This window comes from Equus asinus, chromosome 20 (genome assembly GCF_041296235.1).
Source record: "Equus asinus isolate D_3611 breed Donkey chromosome 20, EquAss-T2T_v2, whole genome shotgun sequence".
Classification (NCBI taxonomy): domain Eukaryota; kingdom Metazoa; phylum Chordata; class Mammalia; order Perissodactyla; family Equidae; genus Equus; species Equus asinus.
In genome coordinates, this window is record NC_091809.1 from 23818837 (window position 1) to 23840785 (window position 21949).

Here is a 21949-nt window from a genome sequence, read left to right on the forward strand (position 1 = left end):
TGGCCAGTAGAAAGATGACTGCCTGAAGTTTGGTTAGGCCTGGTGACACCTGGGTTTGGTTCTTCATCAGGGATGTCCCAATTAAGGGATGAAGAGCAGCAACTCCACTGAGCTCCGCAGGTATGAATGTGTATTGTTGTCCTTCAAGTCTATGCACTCCCCAGTGCTGTGCACTCAGTTAATCCCGAGGAACTACCCCGGGGACCACGGTGTCTGAGAGAGGGGAGACCTCCTCCAGCACCCCAGCATCTTTCAAGGAACTGAAGAAAGAAATGCCATGCTCCTCCTGCAGGTGGCACAAGCTGTAGGGCCAAGGTTAGGCTTTATCATATCACAAGTAGATGTCAGTCACTGGGCTGAGCTGACAGGGTGCTGTCTTGGGGGTCAAAGGCATAACAGGCACCTCGGTAGAGGGTCACATGCTCAGTGCTTATGAGAGCCTCTGTTTTCAAGAGATCTCAGTTCCTGGACGTAACAGCAGATCTAATGGCATATAGTTTGGGGCCCAGGGCAGTTTCTTCATAGGATGCCTATGGACAACTTAAGGCCCTCCTCCAGAGGGCATCACACCACTGCCATCAGGGTCACACGCCTCCTCCATGACAATTGGTTGCTTTAAAGAGTTTAAGGAACCCAGGCTTAAGGGGGGGTTGAACTAATCCCTTTGCTGTGCCAAACTCAGACTGTGGAGTTGGTCCGCTCTAACCCAGAGGGTCAGGATCTTTGTTGCAATAGATGCAGGGGTGGCAGCAGCTGTTACCTGGGGCCCTGGTGAGCCCTCTGTGATCTTACTACCTACTGGCAGCATTTTTCTGTCTCTTCTCTTTCTCTCTGAATAATTGCTCTTTAAACAGGGACCATCAGGGGGCTCAGCTAAGTCACACTATAATCATCCATTTAACCCCAGGCTCCCGCTAATGTCAAGGAAACTCCAGCCTCAGGCTCACCTTCACTCTAAACACACAGATTCCACTAAAGACACTGACAGAGGCCACATTCCTGCTCCCAAGGACAAGGAAAAACTGCCCCAAATTACCAAAACTGCCAACTTGGTGTTCTCTGTAGTTAGAACCCAGTGTGCTGGGTCAACAATGCAACACAGGACAGCACAGTGCCCAGGAGGAGCTGCCCAGCAAGCAGCAGCCCACAGGGCAGGAGCCTCCAGGCTTTCTCGTCAGCCTGTCCAGGTAAGAAGGCCCAGGGGAAAAGGGAGGATGAGGCTTAAGTTTACAATAGTCAAGCAGCAAATCTGTGCACCCTGGCCACTCATTACAACAGCAAACTTGGGTGAGGAAAATAAGCATTCACACTGGCTTGTTTTTACATAAAGAAACACGAACAGGATGGTGAAGGAGTGATCAACACTGGTCATGTAGGGAGGCTGGAGTCAGAGCAGAGGAGTGGGGCAGGACGTGCAGGCAGGGAGTCTCCTTAAGGGAGTTTCCTCTCTTAGGAATTTCTTAAACCTTCTCTTGCACTATCTATTTAAAATAAGAAGAGAAATTTATATACACCTTATTTCCTATGCTTGATCATTATTTTTAAATAACTTTTGCTTAAAAATTAATTTCATTTTAACATTTCTAAATAGGAAACCACTCCAAGGTTTAATCCTTTAGCACTCACGGCGATAAAGCTGCAAACCATAAAAAATTTACAAATCCCTTTCCAACAAAAAGGACAAAGGACCTCACAGTTTGTCCCTCCAGTATATTTACACTGTGGATATTATCAGCATGGAGTAGCTTATTGTAATCCATTAGGGGTTTGCAATTAAGCCCTGAAATAAACGAGGAATTCCAGAGATGTTCATGAACTTTGACCTGTTTTGTCATATCAATGAAAACAGGAACTCAAGGGGTCTTCCCTCACACCATTAAAACAGGAATTCATCCACCTTAGGAACAGCATAGCTTGTTAAATGTCAAAGTCCTCTAGGGACACAGATGATGAGGATCAAGGCTGCCCAGGGAGAGAAAGAAGCCCAAGGCGTCCTGCCCTATGGACCCACCTACATCATCCTCCAGGAAGCATAGGACGTCCTGACCTGACCACTCTGATTCTTATCTAAAGTTACAGGACCACCCAATAACCACACCCCACCTGTACTGAGACCATTTTAATGACTTTTTCACATAATCTTCCCCTTGTCTTGTATAGAGATAACTCACACACCTATGCCTTATAAATTTAGAGTTACCCTCAACCCATTTTTGCGTCTCTTCGCTGCCCATGGATCCTATCCCCATGTTGCAGCTCTTACTGCCCATGGGTCCTGTCCCCATGCTATTCTCTGAATAAAGGAGCACGACTGCCAGACCTTGAGAGTCCACAAAATCTTTCCTTCGACTCCTCAGCTCACCAAGCCCGCATCAATAGACACACAAAAACTCACCTAAAAATGGAATACAGACTTGAGAGCGTACATACACACATCTCACATCTTGAGGTTCTCTTGCCTAAATGGAACACAAATTCTATTTGGTTCCACAATTTTCTTCCCTTACTCACATAATAACTCTCCATCAACTTAGATTTTAAAACTCCAAGAGCAAACAAATCTAGAATCAGAGGGCTGCAGCCTTCAATTGATAAACGGATCCAAGGAAACACAAATATGCAGATCAGCTCATAGAAGCTGCCTGCTTACCTACAGTTCAGAAGGAAAACCCACACTCAGAAAGTTAACCATATTCCAAAACTTGCAGTCTAGGCTCTCCTGGCTGAGATGTAACCCCTGGAGGGGGTCGGTCCCTGGTGAAGGAGGGTGGGGACCTGAGCAGCCACAGGAATGAACTCTGGGAGGCCCAGAGGACAAATAGGTTTCATAGGACGAATTGGGCTGTTAAAAGCACTGGGAATAATCAACCCTTCACTAACTAGGCTTCCTCTACAGTTTCCAATCCTACAAGGCCCTGGGTGATTTATATTGGGCCGTATTAACTACTTTATTTGGGTGCTGAGGTCCCTGGGGTCCCAATTTGTCAAGCCAATTTGTAAGTGGCAGAAACTTCATTTAATTTTAACTCTGATCAATTAGCTCTGATCATTGGTTCAGAACTCCTCAGCTCACTATGGGATATTTTATGGTAATAAGTGTTATGACCATGGAGAATTTAGGCAGGACCACAGTTCTGATGGCTAAAGATGAAATACTTGTCCTATTTGTCCTCTATATTATATTCATTAACACCCCTAAGATCCTCAGGGGCACCTTCCTTAAATTTAGTGGGTTCCCAGGTATAACTGTAATATGACACCTAGTGCCACCAAGGTTGGGAGCCTCCCCTATAACAACTGGTTGCTTTATAAGGTTTAAATCCTGGGCTTAAGTCAGGTTTGAACTAATCCCTTGTGTCACAGGGGTGCCATGGGTCTTGTCCCCTCCAACCCTGAAGGTCAGGATCCTTGTGGCAGTAGAGGCAGGGGCAGCAGCAGAGGTACTGAAGCGGCCTGGGGAGCCCTCTGGTGTCAGGAGCGTGGACTCAGCCTGCCACCTACTGCCTGCCTTTCCCCTCACTTCTCTTTTTCTTTAAATGACAGCTCTTTCAAGAGTGAATATGTGATGGACCCACCTCTTACAAAGGGTATAGTCCCTGTCCACCCCCATCCCTGGAGTATGTCAGGGCCCACCCAGCCTCTGTCACAGCTTCACTCTAACACACAGAAACATCCCACCAGAAGCATGACCCAGGACTCATTTAAGGAGGTCTCAATCCATAGTCCTGCTCCCAACTGCCTATAAGTTCTTCAAACTGCCAGCACTGGGCAGCTGAACCTACAACTGTGGCTTAGAACTATAGGGTCAGCAATGCAACAGGGGGCCACTGAGCTCACAGCACGAGCTCCCCAGCAAGCTGCACCCACAGTGCCCGTCACCACAAGGCGGCAGAGCCGGTAAGCAAGTCAGAGCAGGACAAGACAGACCCACGGGTAGGGACATGTCTGGACATGCTGCGCGGGCGCCAACTGTTATGGTCACCTGCAGAGGGGTGGTTCCCTTGTTGACACTGATGCCAGGGTGGCACACAGACACACAGACAGGATAGGAAAAGGCTCAGGACTCACATAATAGAGGTCTGAGGGGAGGGCAGGGCCAGCCTCTCAAGCAGCTCTGACAGGGCTCAGAAAGCAAGGAATGGAGCCTGGCCTGGGGGTTCACTGGGCCTGGGGGTGGGGCCGGGGCAAGAGCTCTGCACACAGGCAGGGGCTGGTGTGGTGGGAATCTCCTGCCTTCTCTAGAGGAGAGAGCACCCAGGCTTCCTCCTCAGCTTGTCCAGGTGGGGGCACAAGGGGAGGAGAGTGGGGTGAGACTTAAGCTGTGAGCAGTCACCCAAAATGTAGAGACGGACTTCTCCTTACAGGGACAAATGTGGTTAAGAAAAATATGCATTCCCATTGATCTATATAAAGAAACACTGACAGCAGTCTCAAGAAATGATCAAGGACCGGCCCCGTGGTCAAGTGCTTAAGTTCGTGAACTCTGCTTTGGCAGCCCAGGGTTTCGCTGGTTCCGATCCTGGGCACAGACACGGCACCACTCATCAAGCCATGCTGAGGTGGCATCCCACATGCCACAACTAGAAGGACCCATAACTAAAAATATACAACATGTACCAGGGGACTTTGGGAAGAAAAAGGAAAAATAAAATCTTTTTTTTTAAAAAAAGAAATGATCAGAACTGTATTGGGGGTGGCTAGATTAACAGCACTGGAGGGGACAAGGCTATATTGGCAGTGAGTCTTCTAGAGTTCGACTTTGCTATCTTACAGATTCATTTCAACTAAGCAAATGTATGTATATGTAGGGGAGGAAGACATTTCCACTACCCACTCTAGGTCCTTCTGCCTGGACCACGAATTAAATTCACATGAGACAGAATAACAGGAGAAAATCCATCAAAACTTTATAACATGTATACATGGGAGAGACCCAGAAAAACTGGGTAGCTCCCCAAAATGGCAGAGTTTCTCACCTTAAATACCCTCCTCAGCTGAAGACAAAGGAGGATGCTGGGGGTGGGGGAAGTCAGTTATGGGAGGTTCCAAGAAAAGCACAGTAAACAAGAGTAAGGTCATTATGCAGATTTGAGTCCTTGTCTTCTACACTGAGAAGAGTTTCTAGAGAGAAGGTCATCCCCCCTTCTTCCTGGTACAGAGAGGGAGACACCTTTACAGATGGAGATTTCCTTTACAAATGGACATGTCTCTTACAAAGGCTAAATTCTACTTTTCAGAGTTTCTGAAAAGTAACTCTGATGTGACAGCATTTGTATGTTCTGAAATGTGAGTGACCATAATTGTGACTGGTGTCTGGAGAATATCCCTGCAAATTGGTGCTCTCTGAAGTCTACGGCCTTGAATGTGAAAATTGTCCCACTTCCATGGGCCCAACCAAACCACTAGCCTGTTAGTAACTGCCCATGGGTCAGTAAAAATGTGGACAAGAGGCTTGTCATGGGCAACGGGACTCTGCACAGCCATTTGTACTGCCACCAGCTCAGCAAGCTGAGCCAACCCTGACTTGCCATTTTTGATGAGTGGCACCACTGCTGTCCATCAGGCTCCACCATGTCCAGTGGTGGCATTGCTGTCTGTGAAGTACAAGGACTCTTAGTAGCTCCATCGGCTCTTCCCAGCGTCCACCCAGGCCACCAGAGGCTTAGGCAATGGGGGTGCTGTCACCAGTTCCTCAAGGTCCATGGGGTGAGGCTCAGGGAAGTCACATCCTCCTGTAATTTAGAAAGATCTGCCATGTCAGGTTTAGCCCATTCCTGAAGGTACCATTTCCAGTTTAGCAAAGAGGCATTGGTGGCCATGCCGAGCCACTGTTGGGAGGCATCCCTTTTCCATGATGTGACAGGAATGTGGGCATGCAGGAAAGCAGGCTCCTGTCCTGTGAAGGCCTGTTTCTAACAAAGCCCAATGAGTGGGCAGAATTTGATGTTCCAATGGGGTATAGCAGGCAGCTGGGGGAGGCAGCCCTCTGTTCTAGAAGCCCATAGGCAACCAGGAGGAGGCATGTTTAGTCCAAGGGTCCAGGACGCATAGTCCATGGTGGCCAGGGCTTCCATCTGAAGGGGCCAGAAGCACACAAGGGGAGAGCTTGATGAACTGATCTTTACACCAGCTGTGAGTCTTGCTGTTGAGATTCTCCCTAATGAAATGTGGGGGATTGTGTGACTGCGTGAATGAGTCTGAGAGTGATGACTAAGTGCGGTGTGTGTTGCTCCAAAATGTCAAGAGACCTAAGATGTGTTGGGCTTGTAGCTTGATGGGAGGCTGAATAGTTAAGAATTGATGTTCATTTGCAAGTGAAATTGCCCAGCCTTTAGAGGACCCATGAATTCCCAGAAATTTAACAGTTGCGGCTGCCTTTGAATTTTATGTGGGGCCAGCCATAGCTCATCCTCTACATTGTAGGTGGGTCACCAGCTATGCTAGGCTCTCATGCACCACATCCTCTGAAGTGCCCCGAGTTCGAATGCCATCAAGATAGTGTCTGACTGTGTGAGGGGACACTGTAAGGGCATCCAGGATTTGCCAGCAAAGATTGTGGGCAATAGCCTGGATATTAACATCACCCATAGGCAGCCGGGTAAAGGGATGTTGGGTCCCTTCAAATATGCAAACAATTTGACTGGGACTCCTTGGTGATCGATGCTGTAGAGAACACATTAACTGGATTGATCATGTCACAGTAGTCCCCTGGAGTCCTTTGGATGTCTTTTACTAATTGGACAACGTAGGGAATGGGAGCCTTAATAGGGGGCACCTGAGCATTTAAATTTCCATCGTGGACTGTGAGGCACCACTCCACAGGAGCAGGCTTCTATACCAGCCAAATGAGAGAATCGAAAGGGATGTAGTGTTTCATAAATCTTGAATTGTGGGCCGTAATTCCTCAGTCCCCTTTTGGAAATGATACTGGGAGTATTTACTGTCCTTAATGAGGAGTGGTAGTTTACTGGCTACCAATGGGCAGCTCCCACCAGGAAGGCCAGGGTTGTGGGTTTCTTCCAGATGGTGTGGTGGCACCTTGAGGTGTCCATACTATAACAGGAAAGGGTATGGCCAGAGACGTCACCACCACTAAAAGATTTTCTTTTTTTTCTTTTTTAGGAAGATTAGCCCTGAGCTAACATCTGTGCCCATCTTCCTCCACTTTTTTTTTGAATATATGTGGGACGCTGACCACTGCATGACTTGCCAAGCAGTGCCATGTCTGCACTCAGGATGCAAACCGGCGAACCCTGGGCCACTGAAGCACAACGTGCGAACCTAACCGCTGTGCCTCTGGGCCGGCCCCGAAGGTTTTTAAGGCAGGTTGTTTGGAGAGCAACATCCAATGGAAGTTGAACGCCTTCTCCTATCCCACCTGTTACACCTTGAAATTTAAAGGGTGCCCCTGGCTGATGTTTGGAGGGGTTCCCAGGAAGCACTGTAACTGGGGCTCCAGAGTTGATGAGACCAGTAAAAGGTTGTTTCTTGTGTGTGTCTCAATAGATAATTAAAGAAGTGTGCGGGCGATTGTCCCCCAGGGGAGAGACACTCTCTGGGGAACAGCCAGGTTCCTAGCACAGGGGCCTCGATTGCTGCCACTCTCAGAGATCAGGGGACGGATCTCGGATCCTGCTGCCAGGGCTGGGGCATTCTGAGAGATGACAGCATCTATACTTGGGTTGGGGGGGGTCAGCAGTCTCTTGCAGAGCCCACAGTCCCTGAGCAAATGCTTCTACTTTGTGATCGGGCTGTCCTGAACTTAGGTCATTCGGGACCCCTGATCTCCAGAGCTGCCAATGCAGGGAGACCTGCTGGTCATCTCATGAAGGAGCGAGATGGGACAAGGTGCCAGCCCTCTGTGGTACCAATAAGGAGCCTGCAAGCCCCCATATTCCCTAGGGACCCTCTGTTGTGTTTCTGGGGGAGGGGGCAGTGGGGCCCATTCACCTTTACTGGCAAACAAGATCTGGAAAATTCTCTTTTCTGTGTCCAGCTACAGCATTGATGCAGTCTACTGCCTGTTGTAGTGTAGCTGACATTTCTATGAATTGTGACAGCATGGCCTTAAGAATAGCAGACCCCCCTTTAAGAAGAACTCTTGAGATACTGGCCCCAAGGGTGTCTCCTCTGGGGTGGAAATGGTCAGGGGCTCTGTGGGGGCCTGCCTCTCAACAGAATGATACACCCATTGAACCATCCGATTTGATGTAACAGGAGGTGCGTGTCATGCCGGGTTTTCCATGCACAGCGAGCCTTCGCTGTGACAACCGTGATGGAAGGCTGGGCTTGGCGCCAAGCCATGAAAGTCCAAGTCAGGAGAGGCAGAGGGTCTCCCCCTCATCCCTGTGGGCTCCAGAGCTTGGGGGGGGTCTCTTCTGCAGAGTCCATTTCCTCCTTTTTTGTCTGCATCTTCTGCCCTGGTGGCTCACGTCTTTTGAGAGTGTCCTCGCTGTGGTGACAAGTCCGTGGTGTCCCCTAGGGTATCGGTAATAAAATGGGCCCTCAATATCTTGAGGTTTTTTTTTTTTTCTTAACAAATTGTGAATTCTGGGATCTTTGACCAGTCCAGCCAGCTGGCATGACTCAGTCTCAGTGAGCAACAGCTCGGAGCTTGGTCCAAAGACCTGTAAGAGCCAACATGTGCACCTCTCCTCCTCCCTTTGCACAATTTTTTCTAAAAACCCTTGGACTTCTCTCAGGATAATTATTATACTTACGTGTCTCTGTCTCTCACTCCTGCTGGATAGTGACAGGGAAGACCTGAGCACATTGCCTCTTCCCAACTCCCATTCTAGGGTGTCCCCGTCATCTCCCGGGGGCTGGAGCCCACCTCTACCAGTCCAGTGTTAGCTGATGCGCTCAGGAAAGCTCCCGAGCCCCAAGAACACACCAATGACGATTTGGCCTGTTGATGCACCACCGCGCTCAGTGGAGCCCAAGACATTGGAGCAGGGCTCTTACAAGCATCTGGTAGTTTTCCAACCTCCTCTGGGGACTTGGGAGGACCTGGTACCATGTGCTCAGGGGCCTGCTTTTCGGGAGAATTCATTCTGCTGCACCACATCAAGGGTGGGCCTCCCGATGTCCCCTGGGGTTAGGGATGATTTGTGACAGCTGCAAGGAAGGCAGCACCATAAGAAGAACTTCCCTTGGCAGCGTTTACCCGGGCAGACTGCCATGATGCCCCTGGGAGAGTTGCCTCTGTCACAGGGTAGGGCTGGCTGGCTGAGCTCAACACCCCGATACCTGCCACTGACACGGTGGGCCCAGCAGCCACCTCCCCTCCCGGCAACGATCTAGGGGAACTCTCCTCGGCTCCCAGGACCTGATGGACCAGGCCCCTGGTTCCTGCCTGGGGGGACGGGGCAGAGCCCTACCTTCCCAGTCAGCCCTCCTGGGCTCAATGCCAGGGCTTCCTAATGTGATTACAGCCCATCACCTCCAGCCCTGACACCCAGCGGGGTCTCTCAGAAAGGAGTGGGAGACACACCCACCTCAGACTGAGGCCTGCAGACCGGTCTCTGCAGGGTGCTCTGACCTACAGCACTGACAGTGTAGGGTGGGAATCCGAGGCTTCACCCGGCAGCAGCTTATGCAGCAGTGGAAATACCTGCCGCAGATCCCAGCAAGCGGTGGTTCCTCCCAGAGAGACTGAGCAGTCCAGGAGAGGAGGTTAGTAAGCCTTTCACAGCTCCAAGGCATTGAGTGCATACAAACAGCCCGCAGCCCCATCCCCCTGGACAATTGTCTGCAGAAGCTGGAGGTGGTGTATTGAATTGATCGGTAGATTATGACCCACTGAAGGAGGGGACACAGGCCACCCACACAAGGTCAGCAGGCAGTTCCCTCAGCATCCGAGCTCCCACTGTGGGGAAGTGAAACCCACAGGCTCATTTTGATTGAAGGGGCAGTTTCAACGCACCCACCCAAAGGGACAGAGTCACAGGATTTATTACTCAAAGGTCACAGAAGCGGGGGCTGAGGGTGCAGTGAGCCGGGCGAAGGGCCATCCTCTGTCCAGGTCAGGAGCGAGCAGGAGACAGAGAGCAGGGAGCAAGCACCCGGTACTTAGAAGTGCGCTGTGGCGGAGGTCACTAACTATTCCCGGGCTGAACTCTAAGTGCTCAGTTTAAAAGGCGCCCTGGGAAAGTAAAGCGGGAACTTAGGGCAGAATCCTAAACTCAGGTCCTTCTCAAACCGTACAGATTCTGGGTGTGAGCAGGGGCCTCAGACTGTAACACACTGAGGCAGGAACTCAGAACAAAAGTTGTTTCTCACCAGCCACCATACAGAGAGAAACCTCTTCCCCAGCTCCTCAGGTGGGCCCCGCTCTGGGTGCGCCCACTGCTGTCCTGGGGGATAATGGTATTGCCAGGGCTCTCTTCCTCCTTTAGGGGCCACACGCGGTGGTTCCATTCAGTTAACTGCTGCCTGATTGCTCTCCTGTTTTCATCAGGGTCCTGGGGGCGTCATTGGCTCTACCAGTTAGTCCAATAACAGTCTGCTCCTTTGTAGAAACACTTCCAGAAGTCAGTGTTGGATATTTGTTCCGACCCTTGGAAGCCCCCTCCCAGCAGTCTACTTCTCTGGTTCTTTCCAGAAACCAGTCAGCCCACAGTCTAAGTTGGATCTTTATGAAATACTTAAATCTACTGCTAATTGCCTTTCACCTCATTCTCCACTTCTTTAAGAGCGTCCTTTGACTTGCACTTTTCGTGATCTCGTCAGCCACCTTCATTCTTTGGAAAGGAATGAAGAGCTATGTGCTTTACGGCTTGCTTCACCCCCACATTCAGGAAAAATCTCTGTGCCAGGACCCTGGAGTTGTCTGGAGGACAACGGGAAGCCTCTTTCTGATTGACAATCCCACTTCAGGAGTTGAGTGCTCAGGGGAGGGGAGAGACAGCAGCCAGAGGTCGTCTTCATTGTGTCTCCTGGCACCTCATGGATGACTTATGTTCCAGCCACCTCAGCAGCTGGGACAGGGGGACCGGTGCCCCAGGATTGTCAGGTCACTGCACCATGGATGTCACCTCAGTTCCATGTGGAGGGAGTGAAACAACGGTGTCCCAACTTTTTGAGCCAACTCGCACCGCACTTGGTCACCCTCAGCAACAGGCCGCTGGGGCAGGCTTTGACAATTTGGAGTCCGCTCTTCCCAGGAGGAAAGCCCTCGGAGTGGCAGCTGGGGTGACAGGGCTTGACTTTGTTTTTGTTTTATATTCCACGGAGGAAAACATACGGCATTTTCCTTTCTCCTTCGGACTTATTTCACTGAGCATAACACCCTCAAGATCCATGCATGATGTCACAAATGGCAAGATTTCATCTGTGACAACACTGACTCAGTAGTTGTTCAGTAGCCTGTTGTTTTCTCGCCACAGATTTGTGATTTCTCCAGCTTTCTTCCTGTAGTTGACCTCTGGTTTCGTACCATTGTGGTCAGAACAGATTCTTGATGTGATTTCAGTCTTCTTAAATTTATTGAGACTTGCTTTGGGTCCCAACACAAATGTTCCACGTGCACTTGAGGAGGATGGTATTCTGCTGCCTTTGGATGGAACAGTCCGTATATATCTAGGAAGTCTGTTACCGTGTTTCATTTAAGGCCAATGTTTGCTTGTTGACTTTCTGCCTCGGTGACCTACCCACTGATGTAAGTGGGGGGGTTAAAATCCCCTACTATTATCGCGTTGCTGTCAATTTCTCCCTTGAGGTCTGCTGATGGGTGCTGTACATATTTGAGTGTTCCTGTGTTGGGTGCACACATATGATTAACTGCTATGTCTTCCTGATGGGTTAGCCCCTTTATCACTATATAATGTCCATCTCCGTTGTTACTGTTTTGGGGTTGGAGTCTATTTGTCTGATGTCAGCATGGCCACACCCCCTTTCTTTTGGCTGCCATTTGCCTGGAGGCTCCTCTTCTGCCCCTTCGCTTTGAGCCCGTGTTTGTCTTTAGAGCTGAGCTGAGTGTCCTGGAGGCAGCAGAGAGTTGGGTCATGTCTTTTACTCCACGTGGCCTCTCTGGGCCTTTTGACTGGTGATGTCATTCCATTTACATTTAGGCTGATTATTGATCTAGGAGGACTTACTGGTGCCATTCTGCCTTTTGTTTTCTAATTGATCTATATCTCCATTTTTCCTTTTCCCTTGTTTTCTGTCTGACATTTTACTTTGCGGTTTCCAATTGTGTTTTTCTAAGTTTCCTCTTTTTCAATGCTTGGTTCCTCTGCTCTAAATTTTTGTTTTGTGTTTACCTTGAGATTTGTATAAAACGAATCATAGATAAAATAGTCCTTTTTCTACAGATGCTTTCTTATCTTCATTTGCCTATACTACTTCTAAGAATTCGCTACACTGAGCTCCTGTAGATGTCTAGAAAATCTGTCTGTTACCGTGTTTCATTTAAGACATTTTCCATGAGTTACCTTGTTTCATCATTGCCATTTTGCGGGCAGGATTAATACTCTACTTTCAGACCAGACGTCAGGATTATGTTGCCACATGCAATAAGTTAATACAAAAGTTTATTCTCCAAAATACCTTCTAAAGAGAACAGGCCAAGGGAAACCTTGTTCATGTGGCTTGTGCAAAGGACCACAGCCTGGCTATTTAAGATGCGTAGGTTTAGAGGCTTCACATTTTAAAGGTCTGAGCCTCCCATCTGCAGACACAAAAAGCAAAGGGGCACGTGTCAACGTTCATAACTTGTTCACCATTATGATCCCGACAGGGTGAGCAGGTGTCTACAGCTGATTGAGAGTCAAATGTGGAAAATCAAGTCAGTGTCTATTAGTATTCACTCCTGAGGTTGCTTGGCTGCATGATGCCACTATTCAAATAAATTTGATTTGCATATTAATTAAACAGCTATGTGAAAAGTGCAAACATATTGTATTTAAGGTGACAAAGCCTCAAAAAAACATTTGAATAGAGTCATCCAAATATGTGGAGGGATCCAGGAACATGTAAGTATGGTTCCAGAACTCTGTTCAAATATTTAACTGATATTATTTTAATCTGTTGTCTCATTTGTTGTGCTATTAGTGGCACCTGCCTACCCACATACCACAGGCAGCCCTCTTAGAGGAAGAGAGTTCTCCCTGGATGGATAATAAATACTTTAAAGGCAACTCGTCAGCAGCTACCACGGCTGCCAAGGGGTTTTCCTTCAGGGAAACAACTCAAACACGAGCTGTCTCCTACACGAATTTTGAGTGTTTGGGACATTTCTTGTTTGGCAGGAAGGATGTTTGTTGAATGACTTCATGTGTGCCCAGGTCAGTAGCAGTGACTCCCATGACAATGAGCACGTGAGTGCAAATGGTAGGGAAACAGCACATCTGTATGTGATGAGCCAGAGGGGTTTTGAAGGAGGTACCCCAAATGAAGTATTTACATGCAGGGCACACAGACCACAGGCGATGTGTGGGGAAGACTTGGAAGTGAGATACGACAGTGGTGGCCAGGGAGCACTGTTACAATAAACCAGAGACCTGTAGGAGTGACCGTTCTGGCAGGAATGTCCAGTAGGGAAAGGGCTCTATCAGCTGCCAGTGAGCCTGACGATGACAACAAAGCAATGAGCCCCAAATGAGATTGAGTCTAATCAATGCCTCCAACAGCAGGAAGGCCCATTGAGAAGAAAGCAAATTGGCCTGAGGAGGCCATTAGACCATCCGAGGAAGGGTGTAGCCTGCGGTGGTAAAAGAGGTAAAATGTCCACTGAATAACTTATTCGAGAGCCCAGTGTTTTCTGTTTTCAGAATTGAGCTGATAGTATCAATAAATTTAGAGCATCTTGGCGAGTCCTTGCATTTTGGCTTCAGCAGGGTAATGTACGACGGCATGAGTAATTTGTTCATATCAAGTTCTACCATGGTCTGCACACAGCAAGGAGCCCAGGGGACAGGGGGATAGGCCTACCAAGTCTACTTGCCATCAGCTGTAGGGACCCCTTCCTCATCCTGGAAGGTGCGTCCATTAATGATATTACCAGTGACTTGCTTTTTCACATCCGGTTCACTGATCCATCGCTGGTTAACCAGGCAGAGGAGGGAAGCCACATGAATTTTGCCTAGACTCTTAAGTTGGAGGTCTGTAAGTGGTTTCACATTATGTGGTATCATAAGGCCAAGGTGAATACGATCATGTCTGAGGTGTCAATGTGTCTCTCAGAAATTCATGTCAATTTATCACCCTGAGCAATAAAAATCAGCCTCTCCAGATTGAGGTTTAATATGGGCAGAGTAAGGAGTGGCCAGAGTTGTCATTGGGTATTAGAGGCAAGATATTCCCAGAATTGTTTAAAACAGAAACGGCAACCTGGGTAAGGGGTTGGTGCCATTCAGGGGACGGCACAGCGAGATCATGGGTAACGGCCCAGGACCTGTAAAAATGTACAGACCAGTTGGATTCTGGGCCAAGAAAGTCTCTATTCTAACAGGACTGCTGTTTGATCACTCTGAGGCTTCAGTCCATTCTTTGATCAAGGATGGCCTGTGTGATGTGGCGACAGAAGGCAGCATCTCTGCAGTGCACTCTGTTGGGTGTGGTGGTGCACACTGTCCATAAAGTTTACGAACACCCTGGTCACCCATGTGCTCTTAAGTGACTCTCCAAGTGGCCAATCTATCTAAAATGGAAATGATCTCTTCAGAATGCATTACATCAGAGAAGAATGAACCACTTCCGACTGCTCATGGGATATTCCAGAGGAGCAATGTTGGCTCCGTGCTGTAAATACCCATCTCTTCAATGAGGAGGCTTTTGATTAGAAAGCCTGGGGGGTCCTGCAATCATGACCCAAAGCAAAATGGGAAGTTGGCTTGGTGGATCATCCACTGAGGCCCTGGAAGGGACTCCATTTACATAAAGACTTGTCAGCTGCCAGCAGTACCTTCTCTAATTGTGTGCAGCACCGAATGAAGAGAATAGTTCTGGTACAAGAATGCTTTAGGTAATTTATGTCCACCATGGGACTTTAGAGACGCCTGTATGCTCACTGAGAGGCATCTAAGGCATCCTTGAGAAGGACTGTGGGGAGGGGGACACTAATGGAATGTTATTTCAAAGATTCCAGAACCTTCTGTTTCCCAGTTCAACCTAAGTCAATTTCTAAGTGTCGTGTGACTAAGTAAGCAAGCAGCTCTGATAAATTTAAGATTTATCAGATGTCAGAGTGTCACTGTGGCTGACAGAATGTGCCCATCACATGGTTTCTACCACTGCTTCTGTCACCCTCTCAGCTCAGTCCCCTCCTGTTGCCTCAGAGAAAATGTACAGTGAGACATGTGTGGATTTCTAAAGACTTTTCCAAGTCAGCAGGCACAGAGTAGGCTTGAGTTGGGAAATGAAGAGCTGGCAATGGTCTATGGATGGCACCAAAAACAACTGATGCTAATGCACATGGACGAGGATGTCCCCAGGCAGATTCTGCTTGGGATACTTTGTTTACGTTTCTGACCTCAGAATTTCCAAAGATCTGTCCTCGAACCTGATTTAAACTCAAAGACAGAGTCTGGGAGCCCTCTCACTTCACTCATAGTTATGAGTCTGAGCTGAGGGCAGGTGCAACCATAGGGGGTGTTTTCTCAAGCAAGCCGGGGTTGTAAGAAAGGCCCGTTGAGGACTGAGTCCTTCATCTCAGTCCTGCAATCTTCCTAAGGATCCTATAGTGGTGGAAGGGTTTGACCACATAAAAATGCAGGTTCAGGAGACCTTGACATTCTACTAGCATATGAAAGCAATTATGATATTCACTTTCTAATAATTACACATTTAACACATATATAAAATACTTAAGTGCTCTCATGAGTTTTCAGAAATGTTAGGAATACTGCCATCAAAAGGTGAAAAAATCCCATCACCTCAAAAGAACAATCCTGTGGTGTCCATTTGAATTAAACCCCCAATTCATAAGTTCACACTTAAAAAACAAGGGAAGACATTCTGTTCCCTTTGCTATTTTAAACCTTGAAGCTGTTATTGCTCTTCCCCAATTTTCCACACCACGTGCTGGACGTCTAAGTATACGGAAATGAACCCTGTGATCAGCTGCCTGGGCTCCGGTGCTTTCTGGATCATTGAAATTAAAGACTCCCAGTCACTCCTGTGATGAAAAGATGGTGAAAATTTCCCATGTCTCCTCTTACACTCAATTAGGATGTTACTAAAAATCATACCCTCTCTCCCCAGCTCACTCAATTATTCCTGGGATGGTTGCCTCTAACCAGCCAGAGGTCTTTGTGCTGTTTCCATGGGGAGATCACAGCAGACTCACAGAGATGTCACTCTACTCATAGAACTCACTCAGGATGAGCTAGAACAGGGCAGGTGAAGGCAACTGTCTCTCTAAGTGGGAGGAACTCCATGGTTTACTGGGGTGTATGTTGCACACTCCAGTCTGTAGAGCAGCAAAACAAAAATGCCAAAGACTCTAACATTTTAAGTATTTGATGGTAATATAAAAATCCTCGCAAATGACATTAAAAACAAAAAACAATACAAATACCTGTGGCTTAGATCAATAGGAAGTCTCAAATCCCAGATAATAATAATAATGACATCCTCGCTCACTCCTACCCTCATAGAAAAGATATAAACACACCTCAGCCTACTAGCTCAATGCTATTTTTTACTTTTCTTCAAAGGCCTTTCTTCTATTCTACAAAACAAAGCTTCACTGCGTCCATCAGTTCTGCTTCTCCACAAACATGGAAGCACCAGGACTGCCAGGACTTGTCTGTTTCATGCTCTGTATCCAGATCCCACTGTCTCAGCTCTGCTACAGTGTGTACACTGACTCCACACTGCATGGCTTGTGAGGGATGCTGACGGTACCAGCAAGAGCACAGTCTCGGAGAAGGAAAGGCTTCAGAGTGGCACAGTGGTCCTATTTCCTTGGCTGGGTTTGCACTGTCTCACAATTTACCTAAATTCAAAGGCCTCAGCTGAGTCTAAAGGAGATATTGAAAACATTATGTAGGATGCTAAGAAGAGAAGTTATGTATTTAAATGAGGTACTTCACAGTAAACAGTGTCTAATTCACCACAGGAAATACATCGGTGTTTTGACTGTGAGTAGGAAAGGCAAAGCTGTTCCGGAGGACCAGGAGCTGGCTGCATCCACTGCAAGGCCAGGTCTTACCCTGCTGAAGAGAAAAGGGTCCAACAGCTTGTTCATTAAAAGTACAGTTTCCAAGACAAAACTAACAGTATTTTGTGACCACACAGGAAAAAATGGTAAAGGATAAAAGTCCAAATCATAAATGACTCTTTTCCTTCTTCTTACTAAAATGACTCACTGGAACTTCTTAAAAATTAACTTGCCTTCACTACATTCTTTTTGCCTTCTAGAAAACAATGATTCGGTTCACAAAAAAAAAGTTTACAAGAGATAGAATTAAGTTTACCTCCTCACATCATTGAAGACAGAACATAACCTGCCTCCTTGAATAGCAGTCAAATCAACAAACAGAGACCAAAATCTTGTATGAAGTCCTTCGAGCACCATTACTGTTACACCTCATGGTCCCTTAGGTCTGTGGTCATTCTCACTAGAATTCCTTACACCCCTCTCTGACGGCAGGTGCAATCCTGCAGGTCACTGGAAGAGGGCACTGAAGAAAAACATGGTGGTTAATTTTGGGGTTAAAAATGAATGAGAAATTATTTTCATGACAAAAGTTGTAAGTGTAAAAGAATAAGAAATACAGTTTGCCTGATGGAGAAATCCCTGAATTGGAGAGCACATGATAAAAGTGACTCAAAATGTATAATGATTACATGAAGAACCTTGCAAACTATATCTGAAAATCCATAATCAAAAATGGATATTAACATAGTCTGTAAAAATGAAATCCACAATAATATTAACATAGGATGCACTGGAACAGTTGATAAAATATATCAATGAAACAACTACAGAAGTGTTCATTTCCCAAACAGATGGACACACTTTTATTGACATACACTCAAAGGTCATTGACAACACATTGGGGGAATACGTTCAAGCTGCAAGTAACAAGAAACACAGTCTTCCCAACATGAGAAAGGTGATTGTTCTCACATGGAAGAAGTGGGTCAAGGCAGCTGCTGCACAAGGCAGCAGAGAAACAAACTCGCAGGTTCTTCTTTTTACATCCCTTTGTAGATGCCATGGTGAAGCAGGAAAATGTGCTCACTAGCACTACGAGCAGCAAAGGTGTTTCCTATACACGTTAGACTTTACTCAATTATCATCTAGAGAAAAGGGGAATCAGAGAACGCTCCCAGCACAAAGGTTGGAATTGGCTTCCTGGTGCACACAAGAGGTCTTACAGAAAGATCCTACCTTGAATGGATCTTTGATGTGAAACTGGTGGAAAATGCATCTTTAACAAAACAGAAATCAACTAATTCTTGGTGGTTTCCAAGATACTCTTGACAAGAAGGGCAAAGAATCCAGCAAAAGGGATGGAAGATGGTGTCCTTGAATTTCCTATGTAACTGTCTCCCTCCCTTGGTGATGGATCGAAAATCGGCCTAAGGCCTTATGTGCTTCTGCTTTCCAAATCTCATGCAAGTGAGGCCATTGTGGAATTTCAACAAGCAACCATCAAGGGGACGCAATCTTAAATATCTAGCTCTTCAGATAACCCTCACTGACATAATGCAGTACAGGGGTGATGTGTCCAGCTCTAGATTTTGTTGCCCTGCCACAGGCCTCTACTTAATTCAAAGTCTATTCACCAAATACCAATCAGAAGGAAGGACAAACAGCAAAGGCACAAATAGGAAACTAAGAATTCACAGGAAGTATACTCTTGGATAAACGTGCCATGCATAAATTTTTTCTCAACTGTTTAACAGTACAGAAAATAAAAACAGGCTCCTCCACCCACCACCCCCAGAAAGGAGCTTTCTCTGAAACATGTACAATATGTACAATGGATGAGGCACATGCAGGAACCGTAAATACAAGGCCAGTAAGAAAATCACAACAAATACAAACTGTCACGTTTCAATACCCCCTTCACACAAAACAATTAAAACATTACAAAAAAAACCAAAAGATAAAAAATTAACTGATTTAAGGGAAAAGCACTACCTATAAATCTTATGTACTATTTATGAAGGATGACTAGCAGAATCATCTCACCTCAATACTCATTTCTGAAGTAATTAATAGAAATCCACAGTCTAATGTTGCACTTTAAGAAAGGCTTGACAAATACAACATATTTACCACTTCGATAGCGACTCTTTACTGTTGAACGTTTTCTAGAACCTCATGTACAAATTAATTTCCATGAAGCTTTCTCATATGACTTACGTTTACATTTCTTTTTGGTGGGAGTTTCACATAGAAGGGTGTAGGCCAACTGAACTCTTTCTCAAGCTCTCAACATTGAAGACATTTTTATCCAATGAGTCCTTTCTGCCTTCAAGAAAGAACTGGGGTGAGAAAAGTCCCAAATTGTTTCTATCTACCTGCTTTTACCTCTAGTGTGCATTTGTGCATATCCTCAAAAGTTTGCATGAGAACTAAAGCCTTTCTCACGTTCCTCACATTCATAGGCTTTCTCTCCAGTGTGACTTCCTAAATGCACTCGAAGATATTTGGAAGCAGTGAAGGCTTTACTGCATTCTTTACATTCATAGGGCTTCTCTCCAGTGTGAGTTCTTTCATGTTTTCGGAGAGAACTGGAACAAGTGAATGCTTTACTGCAGTTTTTACATTCATAGGGCTTCTCTCCTGTATGAGTTCTTTCATGTACTGAAAGAGAACTGGTACAACTGAAGGTTTTACAACATATTTTACATTCAAAGGGTTTCTCTCCAGTGTGAGTTCTTCCATGTCTTTGAAGAGAACTGGAAGAAGAGAGTGCTTTACTGCAGATTTTACATTCATAGGATTTCCCTCTTGTGTGCGTTCTTTCATGTTTTGAAAGAAAACTGGTAGAAATGAAGGCTTTACCACATATTTTACATTCAAAGGGTTTTTCTCCAGTATGACTTCTTTCATGGACTCGAAGATAACTGGAACAAGCGAATGCTTTACTGCATTTTTTACATTCAAAGGGTTTCTCTCCAGTATGAGTTCTTACATGAATGCGAAGATAACCGGAACAAGCGAATGCTTTAATGCATCTTTTACATTGGTAGGGTTTCTCTCCAGTATGAATTCTTTCATGAACTTGAAGAGAACTGGAAGAAGTGAATGCTTTACTGCATGTTTTACATTCATAGGGTTTCTCTCCAGTATGAGTTCTTTCATGAAATCGAAGATGACTGGAAGAAGTGAATGCTTTACTGCATTTTTTACATTCAAAGGGTTTCTCTCCAGTATGACTTCTTTCATGTCTGTGAAGATAACTGGAAGAAGTGAATGCTTTACTGCATTTTTTACATTCATAGGGTTTCTCTCCAGTATGTATTCTTTTATGCATGTGAAGCTGACTGGCAGAAGTGAATGCTTTACTGCATGTTTTACATTCATACGGTTTCTCTCCAGTATGAATTCTTTCATGTCTTTGAAGATACAGGGAACAAGTGAATGCTTTACTGCATGTTTTACATTCATAGGGTTTCTCTCCACTATGAGTTCTTTCATGAAGTCGAAGATGACTGGAAGAAGTGAATGCTTTACTGCACTTCTTACATTCATAGGGTTTGTCTCCAGTATGAATTCTTTCATGAAGTCGAAGACAACTGGAAGAAGTAAATGCTTTACTGCATGTTTTACATTCATAGGGTTTCTCTCCAGTATGAGTTCTTTCATGAACTTGAAGAGAACCGGAACAAGCGAATGCTTTACTGCACGTCTTACATTCATAGGGTTTCTCTCCAGTATGAGTTCTTTCATGAACTTGAAGAGAACTGGAACAAGCGAATGCTTTACTGCACGTCTTACATTCATAGGGTTTCTCTCCACTATGAATTCTTTTATGTCTTTGAAGAGAACTAGAATAAGTGAATGCTTTACTGCATTTTTTACATTCATAGGGTTTCTCTCCAGTATGAGTTCTTTCATGAAGTCGAAGATAACGGGAAGAAGTGAATGCTTTACTGCACTTCTTACATTCATAGGGTTTCTCTCCAGTATGAATTCTTTTATGCATGTGAAGAGAACCGGAAGAAGTGAATGCTTTACTGCATGTTTTACATTCATAGGGTTTCTCTCCAGTATGAATTCTTTCATGTCTTTGAAGATAACGGGAATAAGTGAATGCTTTACTGCATGTTTTACATTCATAGGGTTTCTCTCCAGTATGAATTCTTTTATGCGCGTGAAGAGAACCAGAAGAAGTGAATGCTTTACTGCATGTTTTACATTCATAGGGTTTCTCTCCAGTATGAATTCTTTCATGTCTTTGAAGATAACGGGAATAAGTGAATGCTTTACTGCATGTTTTACATTCATAGTGTTTGTCTCCAGTATGAATTCTTTCATGAAGTCGAAGATGACCAGAAGAAGTGAATGCTTTACTGCACTTCTTACATTCATAGGGTTTGTCTCCAGTATGAGTTCTTTCATGTGGTTGAAGTAAAGTGAGATAAGTGGAGGCTTTCCCACATTTCTTACATTTATATGGCTTCTCTCCATATTTTTGATACTCATATGTTTTATGTTCAGTGTGACATCTGATGTGTGTTGTAAGGGATGACTGATGCGTGAAGACACTTCCACATGCACTGCATCCCCATGGTTTACCTCCTGTAGTTTTCTTGTTCAGACTGAGATTTGGAAGAAGGCTGACGTTTTCTCCACACTGACTACCCTCTTCACTTTCACAGAGTCTCCCTACCCTATGCTTTCTGTAAAAATGAGAAGCATATTGTTAATGATTTCTCTATTAATGATTTTATGCTTATGTTTATTATGATTGATAGCAAATGTTTATGTTTTCTCCCTTCTGTGAATTCTCTGAAATTAAATATACTGAAGTTTCTGAAAGAG

At 45.8% G+C, this 21949-nt stretch overlaps 1 protein-coding gene across 2 annotated transcripts in view; it reads right to left on the minus strand.

Moving 5' to 3' along the window:
• Positions 1-5779: 5779 nt before the first annotated feature.
• LOC106824761 (zinc finger protein 709-like) overlaps positions 5780-21949 on the minus strand; it is a 29458-nt gene continuing 13288 nt past the window's right edge. For both annotated transcript variants that reach the window (XM_044751801.2, XM_044751800.2), the window contains one exon: positions 5780-21807. In XM_044751801.2, coding sequence (XP_044607736.2) covers positions 19515-21807 — 2293 coding nt within the window. In that variant the 3' untranslated portion in view covers positions 5780-19514. The remainder of the gene's footprint in view (positions 21808-21949) is intronic.